Genomic DNA, 13,535 nt, shown 5'->3' with positions numbered 1-13,535 from the left:
AAAATATATGGGATTTAGCTGTGCATTTTACTCATGTCTTCTGATGGTCTAGACATGATAAACTTTAATTTGATTATATAGTATTAAAAACATGTGCAGTGTGTGTGTGTGTGTGTGTGTGTGTTTATGTATGTGCACATAATTGTGTGTTTTGGTGCATCTGCATGTGCGATGTGTTTGCAAATATGCATGTGTGTTAGTATTCTTTGTTTCTCTTCTTGATTTTTGTTTTTGTTTACAGCTGATAAAACTTGTGCATACACTAAGTTCCCTGGTTTTGTCGCCATGGGCTATGACCGCGTTTTATCAAGGCGTGAAGGTGAAGATTTTGAATCATGCAAGGCTTATTGCAAGAACAATCCCATGTGCACGTCCTTTGACTTTAGTCACTCTCGTTATGGATCTTGCTCAACGTATAGCTATGCAGACAAACTGAGGAAGGATCCCAATTACAGCCACTATGAGAAATATTGTCGTAAGTTTATCTGTAGACTGACTCATAGTAAGAGTATATAGCCACTATGAGAAACATTGTCGTACGTTTACCTGTAGACTGACTCATAGTAAGAGTATATAGCCACTATGAGAAACACTGTCGTAAGTTTATCTGTAGACTGACTCATAGTAAGAGTATATAGCCACTATGAGAAACACTGTCGTAAGATTATCGGTAGACTGACTCATAGTAAGAGTATATAGCCACTATGAGAAACATTGTTGCAAGTTTATTGGTAGACTAACTCATAGTAAGAGTATATACCTTGCCTCCAGTCATCGTTTTGTCCTGAGCAAGGTGTGATCAGTAATACAGTTGGTACAACTCTGAACTGTTATACTGAGATACCGTGGTTCGAATCCCTTCAGTGAAGGTTTATTGTTCTGTTACATCTGGAGCTGGGTGTGGTTGTAACACAGGAATACAACTGTAACCCATCCAGGACCCATAACAGTTAAACTGCCCATGCCCCACCATTCCGAGACGTAGGTTCGTTTGAAGGTGAAGAATTAGTGGTGCAAACCAAATGGCCACGTTGCGAACCAATCAAATAGTTTGCGAATCGTTAGCTGGCTGAACTTTGAGCTGGTCTTTCTTTTATGAAGACTACACATATAAGTACATCTGGTCTACAAAATCAATGTCTATAAATGGATGTTGGTAATTAGGTAAATCCATACATTCAGTTTTGCTGACCACAAGGAATAATTTAATGTGGAATAAATATATGGAATACAATTAGCAATAATGGATGTTATGCTATAGAAATAAGATCGCCAAAATAATATTTCTGGGAGTGATTATCGCTATTATTTTTTTAATAATAAATATATGGGACTTAGCTGTTCGTTTTACTCATGTCTTCTGACGTTCTGAACATGATAAACTTTGATTTGATGATACATTATTAAAATAGGACTAATTGTCCTGGGGATTTCTGATTTTTCATTATCATTATTATTACGAGTGACATTTAAACTTGTAACAGAAAAATATATCTTTCCACATCACAAAAATAACAAACGGCTATGTTTGATCAAGAAATATCCAATTTGGTCAATTTATTTGCCTGTTTCGGTATCGCAAAACACATCTGCAGCCATTTTCCTGTTCCTGGTTGATAGGCCGTCCTATGCATAGAGAAACAAATTGCAGCACAATTGGTGCCCACAGGGGTATCTGCCCCCACACCCTACCTCCCTCCCCCCCCTCTCTCCTCTCTCTCTCTCTCTCTCTCTCTCTCTCTCTCTCTCTCTCAATAACACTGATGTGAAGTTGGGCAACCATTCAAATGGCAGATTGAATACTGGTGACTTTTAATGAGAAGTTAATCACACAGATTATCCAATAATTAGATATCGGAAATGATTCATGTACATTTTAATTTTCTTTCCTTGTTAGCTCCTGCTGCAGCAAAGGGTGGTAAGTAATGTGTCTTGTTTTATTTGTTTTAATTTTTCATATTAACGAACCTTCCAGGCATAGAAATAAGTGAAACAAATGTTTAGGAGGTTACGACAGTTTTAATTGTGTGCTGTTTAAAATGTAAATTATACAAACAAGTAAAAGTAAAATAAAATATGTTATGTCAACCAAAAGCAAAGTATCAGTGCATTTACCAAGGTATGATAATAGGAAGTGTAAACTACATAACTGTGCATGGGATTCCACGACATCAGTTTATATTTATATCAATGTTTACCTTTTCCATTCAAGTGACTCGAAATTTATGTACCGTGGGCTCAACCAGCACAGAATACACTTTGCTGTTTAGACATTTTTTGTTTCAAACTATACCTCATAATGTCAAGCTTAATACAATGTATTTTGGTAACATTTATACTTAACTATAATTTCAGTCAGTCATAACACAATATTCAAATGACATATGGATGTGTGATGTGGTGATGTTTTAAAATGCAACAGAAATTAAATGCAATTAACGTTAAATCTAATTAACGTCATTGTTTTTGATATCCTTACATTAAGCCAAACTAGTGAATGCAATTTGTTTTCTGAATGCTCGGCAACTTTCAATGTAAAGTGCCTTTAGAAATGTTAGGGTTAGGTTACTATTAATGCGTACGTCAGTTATGGAGTGTCGCTGTAGTAGGTTCGCTTATATGTCAATACACGTAGTGCAGTGAACTGGCTAATTGGATTCGCGTTTAATTTGCAAAGTTATGGAATTCTGAAAGTATGTGATCTGAAACATTTCACATACTTTAATTACATTGGATACACTACCTGTTATATGATACGTCAGCAAAGTATCAGTGCATGTACTAAGGTATGATATTTAGAACTGTAAATTACATAACATTGGATACACTACCTGTTATATGATACGTCAGCAAAGTATCAGTGCATGTACTAAGGTATGATATTTAGAACTGTAAATTACATAACTGGCATATGGGTTTTCACGGTGGTAATTTTCCAAGGTGTGCACTTTACGATCGCGAGTCAAAATAGCGTCGGGCATGTTAAAACCTTATCATATGTCGGCCACATGGAAATAACTAATGTTTGTAAGAGATCGAAAAGTTATTTTTTATTTATTATTTTCAACTGGTTTCCTATTAATATCTGCGCAACCAAACCCATATAGGACATAATAGTGACCACTTCCCCAGTATGTCGAACAGTCAAAAAACATTCGGAATGCCTCAGCCGGTTTTGATTATGTATTCGGAAAACCTCGGCCACGTAAATGTATTGGTAGGTTCAATCGGAACACCTCGGCCATGTCTGTCTTTACTTTCCATTTAGTTACAATCGGAACAACTCGTCACATTCCGCTACCCTATGTTTCGCAAATTTTTTTTGCATAGGTTGCATAGTACCAAAGAAGAGAGCTCCATGTCAAAGTTTGAGGTGCACCGCGAAATATTTATGGAGTAAAAGCAGCTGTGGGTGTGATTGGTAGTAATATGTGACATTGATTATTTTTGCAAATACAATTGTCCATTGACAATACATAAATACACTTTTATTTGTTATACAGTTGTTATGAAGTATATACCAGAGGTTGAAACTAATGCGGGGTACCCCCAAAAATTACGGTTGCTATTAAAAACATTAATTAAATCTCTTAAATGGTATGTGAACCCCCAACTCCCCATTTTCTTGCAGGTAGATTAGATGTGAGGTGCCACACTATTTATTGCTGTATTTCCTGGGTGTGTTGATACGTTGCTTATAATAGTTTTATTAGGAAACGTTAACATTATTGGCAACAGGAATTGATTTGGTTTATTAGAACATATACGAGCCAAAGTTACATTGTGTTGGAACGTTTTCGTTTCTTACGGAATATACCGAGTCTACTATACCAATCACCTAATAGTCACTGCCAACGAGGTCAGCAACAGCTATCATTGCCTGACCTGTGCACGTGCGAGTGTTAGATAGAAATGCTGGTCAACTCACCCCAAAGCCAACTCGCCCAAGTGTTTGGAAAACTCGCCCCAAACTTTACTGTCCATAAATAATTGTGGCAAAATTAAAAATCGACGTCTACAACTTTGGTGTCATTCTGTTTGTTAATATTACTGCAGTGAAACTCCGCTAACTTATTAAATGGTATTATATTGGGGAGATCTTAATATCGGATAAATAATAATCTATTACAATGAACTGTGAAGCCTAATTTAACGACGTTTGTGAGTTTGTCCCTTATTTCCTTAAAGGAATGATCAGGCAAGGCTTTTCGACTCCGATTGGTGTGCATATTCTACAATATTTAATGCACACTAGCTTAAAATGTTGGTATATTAATTTTTTAAATGGTAAAGATATGAGTTGACTAAACAGTGTGGGGCGAGTTGACCAACTTGGGCGCGAGTTGACCTACTCCCGTTAAACAGTGATAATTATTTAACTTGTGTTGTATGTTTATTTCTCTAGTGGATGTGATTATTGTTTGTATAGATTGCTGTCAGCTTAGTTTTTTTGTTTTTTTTAATTCCTCGTCATACGGTCATAAAAGCACCTTATTCATTCCAAGACCGAACCTTGGTAAAACATTCCAGATGTTTGACTGTGTGGGTCCCGTGACAACATAATAATTATAATTCAATTACAACAGTTTGTAATAAGTTTTGTTTCCTTCTTTTGTGTTATTATTGTTTGTATGATATGATAACATGTTTTTAAAGTGCAATTTAAGTAAGTTCTTTTTTAAAACGAAATTCGGTCGCGGGCCATTCAAAAGTTGTACAGGCGAGTCAGAGTGTTGCTGTGACTGGCCTGATTTGCCAGTCAAAAACTAATCCCAAGTGCATACCTGAATTTATATTCATTTCAATGTTTTCCTTTTCTATTCAAGCAACTCGAAATTTATGTACCGAGGGCTTAACCAGTACAGAATATACTTTCCCCCTTAGATCATTTTTGTTTCAAACTATACCTCATAATGTCAAGCTTAATACAATGTATTTTGGTAACATTTATACTTATCATATCATATCATATCATATGTCTAGCCATATATACATATTCTTGTGTTGCAGGTGCCTGAGTCCATCTAGCATCAACTTCTATGGTTATCTTCTGGATCGTTGCCATGTGAGAACAAATTACTTTTTACTGTCAGTGATTGTTGTTCTTTCACATGCACAGGGTGTGTACAATGATTGTTGTTCTTTCACATGCACAGGGTGTGTACTTTACGGACTCGGTCAACCGAGGCATGTCAAAATAATGCCCTGCAAATCAAAATCTCACATGGAAGGAAATGTTTTATTTAATGACATACTCAACACATTTTTTTACGATTATATTGCGTCGGACATATGGTTAAGGACCACACATATATTGAGAGAGAAAACCTGCTGTCGCCACTTCATGGGCTACTCTTTTTGGTTAGCAACAAGGAATATTTTATATACACCATCCCACAGTCGTGATGCACTGCCTGGGACGAGAACTAGCCTAATGGGCCCACCTACAGGGACCATATCCAGACTGACCGCACATGAAGGGAGTGCTGTACCACTGAGATATGTTCCGCACCAAATCTCACATGGAGACCAACACTTTTAAGATACCTTACGGCAAGCTCTTTTCAAATGGCGCCATATCATTCTGACACATACGTTGTTCCAGCAGGGTTATTAGGGCATAGGACCCCAGGGGTGCCTTCAAAACGTTTTAATGCTGACATTTAGAGGCTACATCTACAAAATATGATGCATCGCTGACCAAAGTGATGGCTGATGCTATTCCATATCTTGAACTTGATGAAACTTCTGCACAAGTAACAGACTTAACAACTGTGCTGGGAGTACTTGTGACGGGTGCCACTGGTGGCGTAGGATAGTATCACCTTTTGTGAACACCTGATATGGGTGATATAGGAATGATATATTGTCCAGTACAGTCCTCTGTAACCTAGTATGTGGATGGCAGTAATATATGGGTGATATAGGAATGATATATTGTCCAGTACAGTCCTCTGTAACCTAGTATGTGGATGGCAGTAATATATGGGTGATATAGGAATAATATATTGTCCAGTACAGTCCTCTGTAACCTAGTCTGGGAGTGGCAGTAATATATGGGCGATATAGGAATGATATATTGTCCAGTATAGTCCTCTGTAACCTAGTCTGTGAGTGGTAATAATATATGGGCGATATAGGAATGATATATTGTCCAGTACAGTCCCCTGTAACATAGTCTGTGAGTGGCAGTAATATATGGGCGATATAGGAATGATATATTGTCCAGTACAGTCCTCTGTAATCTAGTCTGTGAGTGACAGTAATATATGGGCGATATAGAAATGATATACTGTCCAGTACAGTCCTCTGTAATCTAGTCTGTGAGTGACAGTAATATATGGGCGATATAGGAATGATGTATTAATTATTCAGTACAGTCCCCTGTAACCTAGTATGTGAGTGACTAATATATGGGTGATATAGGAATGATATATTATCCAGTACAGTCCTCTGTAATCTAGTCTGTGAGTCGCAGTAATATATGGGCGATATAGCAATGATGTATTATTCAGTACAGTCCTCTGTAACCTAGTCTGTGAGTGGTAGTAATATATGGGCGATATAAGAATGATATATTATCCAGTATAGTCCTCTGTAATGGCTGACATTCTATAGATGAGACACTAGATAGACATTCAGACAATCAACTACTATAGATGAGACACTAGATAGACATTCAGACAATCAACTACTATAGATGAGACAGTAGATAGACATTCAGACAATCAACTACTACAGATGAGACACTGGATAGACATTCAGACAATCAACTACTACAGATGAGACACTGGATAGACATTCAGACAATCAACTACTACAGATGAGACACTAGATAGACATTCAGACAATCAACTACTATAGATGAGACACTAGATAGACATTCAGACAATCAACTACTATAGATGAGACAGTAGATAGACATTCAGACAATCTACTACAGATGAGACACTGGATAGACATTCAGACAATCAACTACTACAGATGAGACACTGGATAGACATTCAGACAATCAACTACTATAGATGAGACACTAGATAGACATTCAGACAATCAACTACTATAGATGAGACACTGGATAGACATTCAGATAATCAACTACTAGTCTGCCAAATGTGCATTATACTCTGCATTGTGGAGAAATGCGGTCTTGATCGTTCATGGTGATTTTATGTTTAAGATTTCCTTTATGCCACTAAACCAAAACTGGGTCCAAGCTTAATAACTGTAGAATTTAGAATGAAATATCTAATGACGTCACACGAATTCAGACTGCATGGCGTTGTCATGACATTCAAGTGTCAGACTCTATTGCAGCCTTCAGTCCAGACTGTAAACGTTTTATAACCATGGAACCTGAAGTTGTATTTGTAACTTATTTTATGTTATGTATTTACAGACTGGCTGCAAACCAACAGACCACTATATCCATGTTTTTTCAAGTAACTCATCTCTGAAGATAGTGTTCACTGGATCATATCATAAAAACTGCAGACCACTACTTAATGTATTTCAACTAACTCATCTCTGAAGACAATGTTCACTGGATCATATCATAAAAACTGCAGATCACTACTTAGTGTATTTTAACTAACTCATCTCTGAAGACAATGTTCACTGGATCATATCATAAAAACTGCAGATCACTACTTAGTGTATTTTAACTAACTCATCTCTGAAGACAATGTTCACTGGATCATATCATAAAAACTGCAGATCACTACTTAATGTATTTTAACTAACTTAGCTCCGAAGACAGTGTTCACTGGATCATATTATAAAAATAAACTGCAGATCTCTACTTAATGTATTTCAACTAACTCATCTCTGAAGACAATGTTCACTGGATCATATTATAAAAAACTGCAGATCACTACTTAATGTATTTCAACTAACTCAGCTCTGAAGATAGTGTTCACTGGATTGTATTATATAAACTGCAGATTACAACTTTGAGGAATTTTATCTAACTCAGCTCTGAAGACATTGTTGATTGGACCATGTTATTGGTCAAAACATGTTTATAGTTTAAACATGACACTTTTTTCTACCAAGTTTCCGTGCTCGTTTATGTGCGTGTATGTGTTTGTTGAAAGATGAGTGCATGCATGTTTGAGTGATTGAAAGAAAGAGAGAAATGTACGTAGACTTTTCCGACTAATTCAGGTTTATGGGCATTTCTTTGCGTCGTAGAGAAACAGAATTGAGGGAGGAAGATCGAGTGAGACACTAAGGGAAGGAGAGACACAGAGAGAGAGACAGACAGACAAGAGACAGAGAGAGAGATAATTAGTGTTATGGAGATAGAAAGCGATACAAAGGGAGAAACAGAAAATAAATACTAACATGGAGGAAGAGAGAGGGGTGAGATAAATAGAGAGAGAGAGAAAGAGAGAGAGAGGGAGGGGTGGGGGGAGATATATAGATATAGAGGGAAAGATAAAATAATTTTAAAATGGAGGAAGAGAGAGAGAGGGAGAGAGAGTGAGGGAGATATATAGATATAGGGAGAAAGATAAAATAACTTTAAAATGGAGGAAGACAGGGCGAGAGAGAGAGAGAGAGAGAGAACAATACTAAAATGGGGGAAGAGAGAGGGTCGAGATAAAAAGAGGGAGGGAGAGAGAGAGAGAGAGAGAGAGAGAGAGATGGACGAACAGAGGTGAGGAGAGACATAAACTTAGAGAGAGATAGGGAGTGAGAGCCTGAGGGAGAAAGAGATGAGCGTACTATTTCAAACCCTCCACTCCTCCCGACACCTTGTGTTCTTTATCTTGCGGGATTTTTTTTTTTTTTTTTTTGCCTTTATTTTAAGTTAAAAGACAAACTAAATCAATTTTATATACTTCAGTTTCAAGGATTGTGTAACACTCTTTCTTTGTGACTTGAAGTTTTCCAGTTTGGGTTTCTCTCATTGTTTTCAGTCAAAGGACAAACATAATACACTTTATATACGTCAGTTTCAAGCGTTAGGTAACTTGCTATAATATTGTTGCCATTTGAAGTATGCTGGTTACCTTTGATTTCTGTCCTGGTTTTCAGATAGATGTCAAAGAAAGTACACTTTATATACATTAGTTTTAAGTATTGAGTAACCAGGGTTTAAGCTGGATCCAAAACATTATTAGGAAATTTGGCTAATTTGGTCATAAATGTTTTAGTTGAATTCAGTTTCAGTTGGCCAAAAGAAAGATGATATTATACCATAGTTACACAATCGCTGCTGTAGTATGCAAGATGTAAATTGATTAAATTGACAACACGCTTGATGTTATGAAAACAGAATTTACTATTATATTTCAAACATATTATTGCTGATTCGATATTTGATAAAATTTGTCACTGCAAACAATTGCAATTGCCAATGCGAGTCAATAAAACTCAATTTTCTGCATCTTTACCAAGTTAAAGACTGAAACTCGAAAAAATGTAAATGTCAGGGATGAAATCGTCCGCAGTGTATCGAATCGTAAGGACGTAAGGAAAAAGACCGATATATTCCGATTGATGACAAAGCTGTGGAGTACAAACTCTTCCAAGGTTGTTCGAATGAAGCATGTGCGTGCACACATAGCTGCGCAGACGTGGGCGAGAATTACACATGAAATAAAAAGTAAATAAGCGGAGAACCAAAAGTCAAAACAGTGATAACCTGGTAGATCAAAAGTTGCACGCGATTTTCGAATTTGTTCTTGCTTTGAGTTAAAGGATAAACAAAGTACATTTTATATATGTCAGTTTCAAGCGTTCGGTACATTGCTAGCTTTGTCACTTAAACGTTTTCTGGTTATCTTTGAGTGAAAGGATAAACAAAGTACATTTTATATATGCCAGTTTCAAGCGTTCGGTACGTTGCTAGCTTTGTCACTTAAATAAACATTTTCTGGTTATCTTTGAGTTAAAAGATAAACAAAGTACATTTTATATATGTCAGTTTCAAGCATTCGGTAAGTTCCAGCTTTGTCACTTAAATAAAAGTGTTATGGTTATCTTGAATTTCCTTCTTTGTTTTTAAACAACAAAGTTCATTTTGGATATGTCAGTTTCAAGTGTTGGGTAAGTGGGTAGCTTTGTCAATAAAATAAACGTTTTCTGGTTATCGTGGATTTCTTTCCTTGTTTTTAAAGGGACAAACAAAGTCCATTTTACATACGCCACTTTCAAGTGTTGAGCAAGTAGTCAGCTTTGTCACTTGAAGTGTTCTGATTATCTTGGATTTCTGTCCTGGTTTTAAAGTATAAACAACGTACATTGTGTATACGCCACTTTCAAGTTTTGGGTATCTTGCTATTGTTGTCATTTGAAGTTTTTTGGTTATCTTGGATTTTTGTCCTTGTTTAGAGTTAAAGGACAAACAATGTACATTTTATATATGTCAGTTTCCAGCGTTGGATACCTGGCTAGCGTCATTACGTGGAGGTTTCTGGTTATGTCCACAGAATATCTCCATGTGGAATCTATCTTACGTTTCTTAAGGCAAACATACACGGCGGACATTTTCTTGTTGTAAGCCTCATTATTTTAATATGTAAACATTTTTAAGAATGTCCAAACAAAACAACAGCAATGCTTAGTTTGATAGTATTCTGAAATAGTCCTCAAACAGTACAAATTAGGTATTAAAATAATTAGTATGTTTTTGAAAAATAGCATATCCTCATAACGTTTAGCCTCGAAAGAAAACGAGTTTAATTCATGGCTTCTTTTTAATAAATAGTCGCTTCGGTATCAAACATTATTAACGAAAGAAAACGAGTTTAATTCATGTCTTCTTTTTAATAAATAGTCGCCTCGGTATCAAACATTATTAACGAAAGAAAACTAGTTTAATTCATAGCTTGTTTTTAATAAATAGTCGCCTCGGTATCAAACATTATTAACGAAAGAAAACGAGTTTAATTCATGGCTTGTTTTTAATAAATAGTCGCCTCGGTATCAAACATTATTAACGAAAGAAAACGAGTTTAATTCATGGCTTGTTTTTAATAAATAGTCGTCTCGGTATCAAACATTATTAACGAAAGAAAACGAGATTAAATCATGGCTTGTTTTTAATAAATAGTTGTATCAAACATTATTAACGAAATATTTAGAAATAGTTCTGTTTGCAGATATGACATTCATATAGATTTCTCCAAATTACATTAATGATATACACATTTTAATTTTTTAAAAGCATAACGAATTGTTGACGGTTTTGTGTGCAAAGCCAAATTCGAAAAGTATGACAGCCTTATTTGCAGAGACATTGGAAGCCAATTAATATTGGAGAGGCGAACGTTGTCCCGAGCAACGCGAGGTAGTGCTAGGGTGTCCGGGGGCACCCCCCCCCCCCCCCCCGGAAATTGTTTGAATTCTAGATCATTTAAGATACCATTTCCTGCATTCTGCTGTATTTAAGAGACAACTTTGGTAGGTATCTCATATACATTTTTGTAGCAAAAGTACTGGTAAAAAGGGGCATTTCACTGATAAGTTTATGCCATTGAAAAAGGTTTGTCAGATATGCCCAAATATTGTGTCTGTATTTGTTCACCGCTAGCGACTTTTAAGTGAAGTTAACTAACGTTCGGTTTGCTAACGGTGACCAATTCCTTTCTTAACGCTCACAGTGAAACATGTCGGAAACGCCCGCGTTAAGAAACGTTCGACAGATGTAGTACGTGTCGATGTTCATATTTTTCTCTAAGTGGTGTCTTGTTTTCTTCTTAATTGCTTGTTCTGCATTTATATTAGCAGAAATCTGCATATGATGTTTTGTTGCAATCGCTATTGTTTAATGCATTATTTAAATATATATATATATATTGCAATATCATTAATCAGGCTCTCTGCCAGAAGATAATTTGTGGGTACGTAATAAAAACAAAACAGATGATAAGTATCTCTACTATGGGGCTATTTTGTTAATAATGTGTTGGTATTGGACACTGCAAATCAGCTTTAACACATTATTTTTATATATATATATCACCTATCTAAAAAATTATATCAATTAATTAATGTTTAGTGTACGTAATTCCACCCTCCGTACCCTCTGCCAGAAACCTTGATAATATTTTCAATAACCTTTCTATTGTTTATTGTTATTAGTTCGTTCTTGTTTACACGTGAAATAGGTGAGTTGTTCGGGATTTACCAGCTATCTTTCTAGACTCCGATAATCGGTACCTTTCCCTAAAGACTATGTTGCGTTTTATTCCCTATTTTGGAGAACAAATTCCCAATCTGAATGTAAACAATTCCTATTTGTATTATTATATAAAGACATATTTTGAAAATGATACCTAACACTTGACAAATACCCTTTCCCTCCCCATAACGTTCAATAATGCAAACTAGATATAGTATTAGTAATTTAAATAAATGCAAGTATATGTATAGTATTACTTCTTTTTTTTTAAATTCTAACTTAGCTTAATGAGATGTTTTTGAAATAAAACTGATTTTTCTTTTCTTTTTTCTTGTCCTTTTTTCTTTTCTTTTTTCTTTTTTGTTGTTGTTGTAAAACACCGCTAAAATTCTCAAAGTCGGAGCCATAGGCGTCAAGTCAAATTTGAGAAATAAAAGCCTGACCTTATTGATATCAATAAATGATAAAGTCACTTTGTAAACATAGATCCTACACATTTGTTTAATGTAATTACCGAGGATAATTGTTTTTAAACGAGTAAACCGGAAGAATATCAAGACTGGAAATGAAAATAGGCTGAAACGAAACAACCAGTTCAGAACATGGACATCTGTTACACCTTACTTAACAAAGAGTTCACTTCATAGTAGTCGCATTGCTATTTCCAAGCAAACATTTTATAATTTTATTTATAATAATATTTGCCAATGTTCTGTTTGGTCAAACGATCCCAATATAACCCCATGCTCCTACCAATCAGTGACTTGAAAACAAACTGTCCACGTTCTATATATTTGACCCGTTCTTGTCTTTAAAACTGTGCATGTCGTAACCTCCCGGACAATAGCGCCATGGGTTGTTGTCCTTCTAACAAAGACTCATTTATAGCTCTTTGAGGTTCTTCATGGTTTTCTCTCCCAGAGACTTGTTTAGTTTATAATTATTTTATTTATTTTTATTGTTTTCCACCAGAAGAAACGGCACTTTGTATTGAAACTTTAGGCAGCATTATGCACATCAGGTAAACTGAGAGGGTATACTCTACCCACCCACCCCCCACCCCACTCCACCTCCCCACCCGCACCAATATCCATTCCAAATTAACGTACGTTTGATTAATATGTGAATTGTATTGATTAATGAACATGGGGATTTTGTTGGTTAATGAATAACTGCATTCTGTTGCTTACTGAATTTAGTGGATTTTGTTTATTAAATAAACAAAATGGTTCGTTGGTTAGTGTTGTCGTTGTTTGTTTTGTTTTTTTTGTTTTTTTTAATTAAATTTTTTTTTTTTTTTTTTTTTTTTTTTGGCTACGAAACTATTCAAACGAACAGTTGCAAAAAAGAGGTTTAAAACTTCAGCTGATTGCCTCCATTAGTCACGTGGCTATATTGTCGT

General features: G+C 35.6%; 1 protein-coding gene across 1 annotated transcript in view; it reads left to right on the top strand.

Annotated features, from left to right (window-relative positions):
* Positions 1-8,452, top strand: part of LOC121386537 — a 94,374-nt gene extending 85,922 nt beyond the window's left edge. Inside the window, exons 12-15 of the mRNA XM_041517474.1 lie at positions 242-475; positions 1,898-1,918; positions 5,011-5,065; positions 7,400-8,452. Coding sequence (XP_041373408.1) covers positions 242-475; positions 1,898-1,918; positions 5,011-5,018 — 263 coding nt within the window. The 3' untranslated portion in view covers positions 5,019-5,065; positions 7,400-8,452. The remainder of the gene's footprint in view (positions 1-241; positions 476-1,897; positions 1,919-5,010; positions 5,066-7,399) is intronic.
* Positions 8,453-13,535: the final 5,083 nt, after the last annotated feature.

The sequence above is a fragment of the Gigantopelta aegis genome, chromosome 12 (genome assembly GCF_016097555.1).
Source record: "Gigantopelta aegis isolate Gae_Host chromosome 12, Gae_host_genome, whole genome shotgun sequence".
Taxonomy (NCBI): Eukaryota; Metazoa; Mollusca; class Gastropoda; order Neomphalida; family Peltospiridae; genus Gigantopelta; species Gigantopelta aegis.
This window is presented reverse-complemented; position numbering and strand designations above follow the sequence as displayed.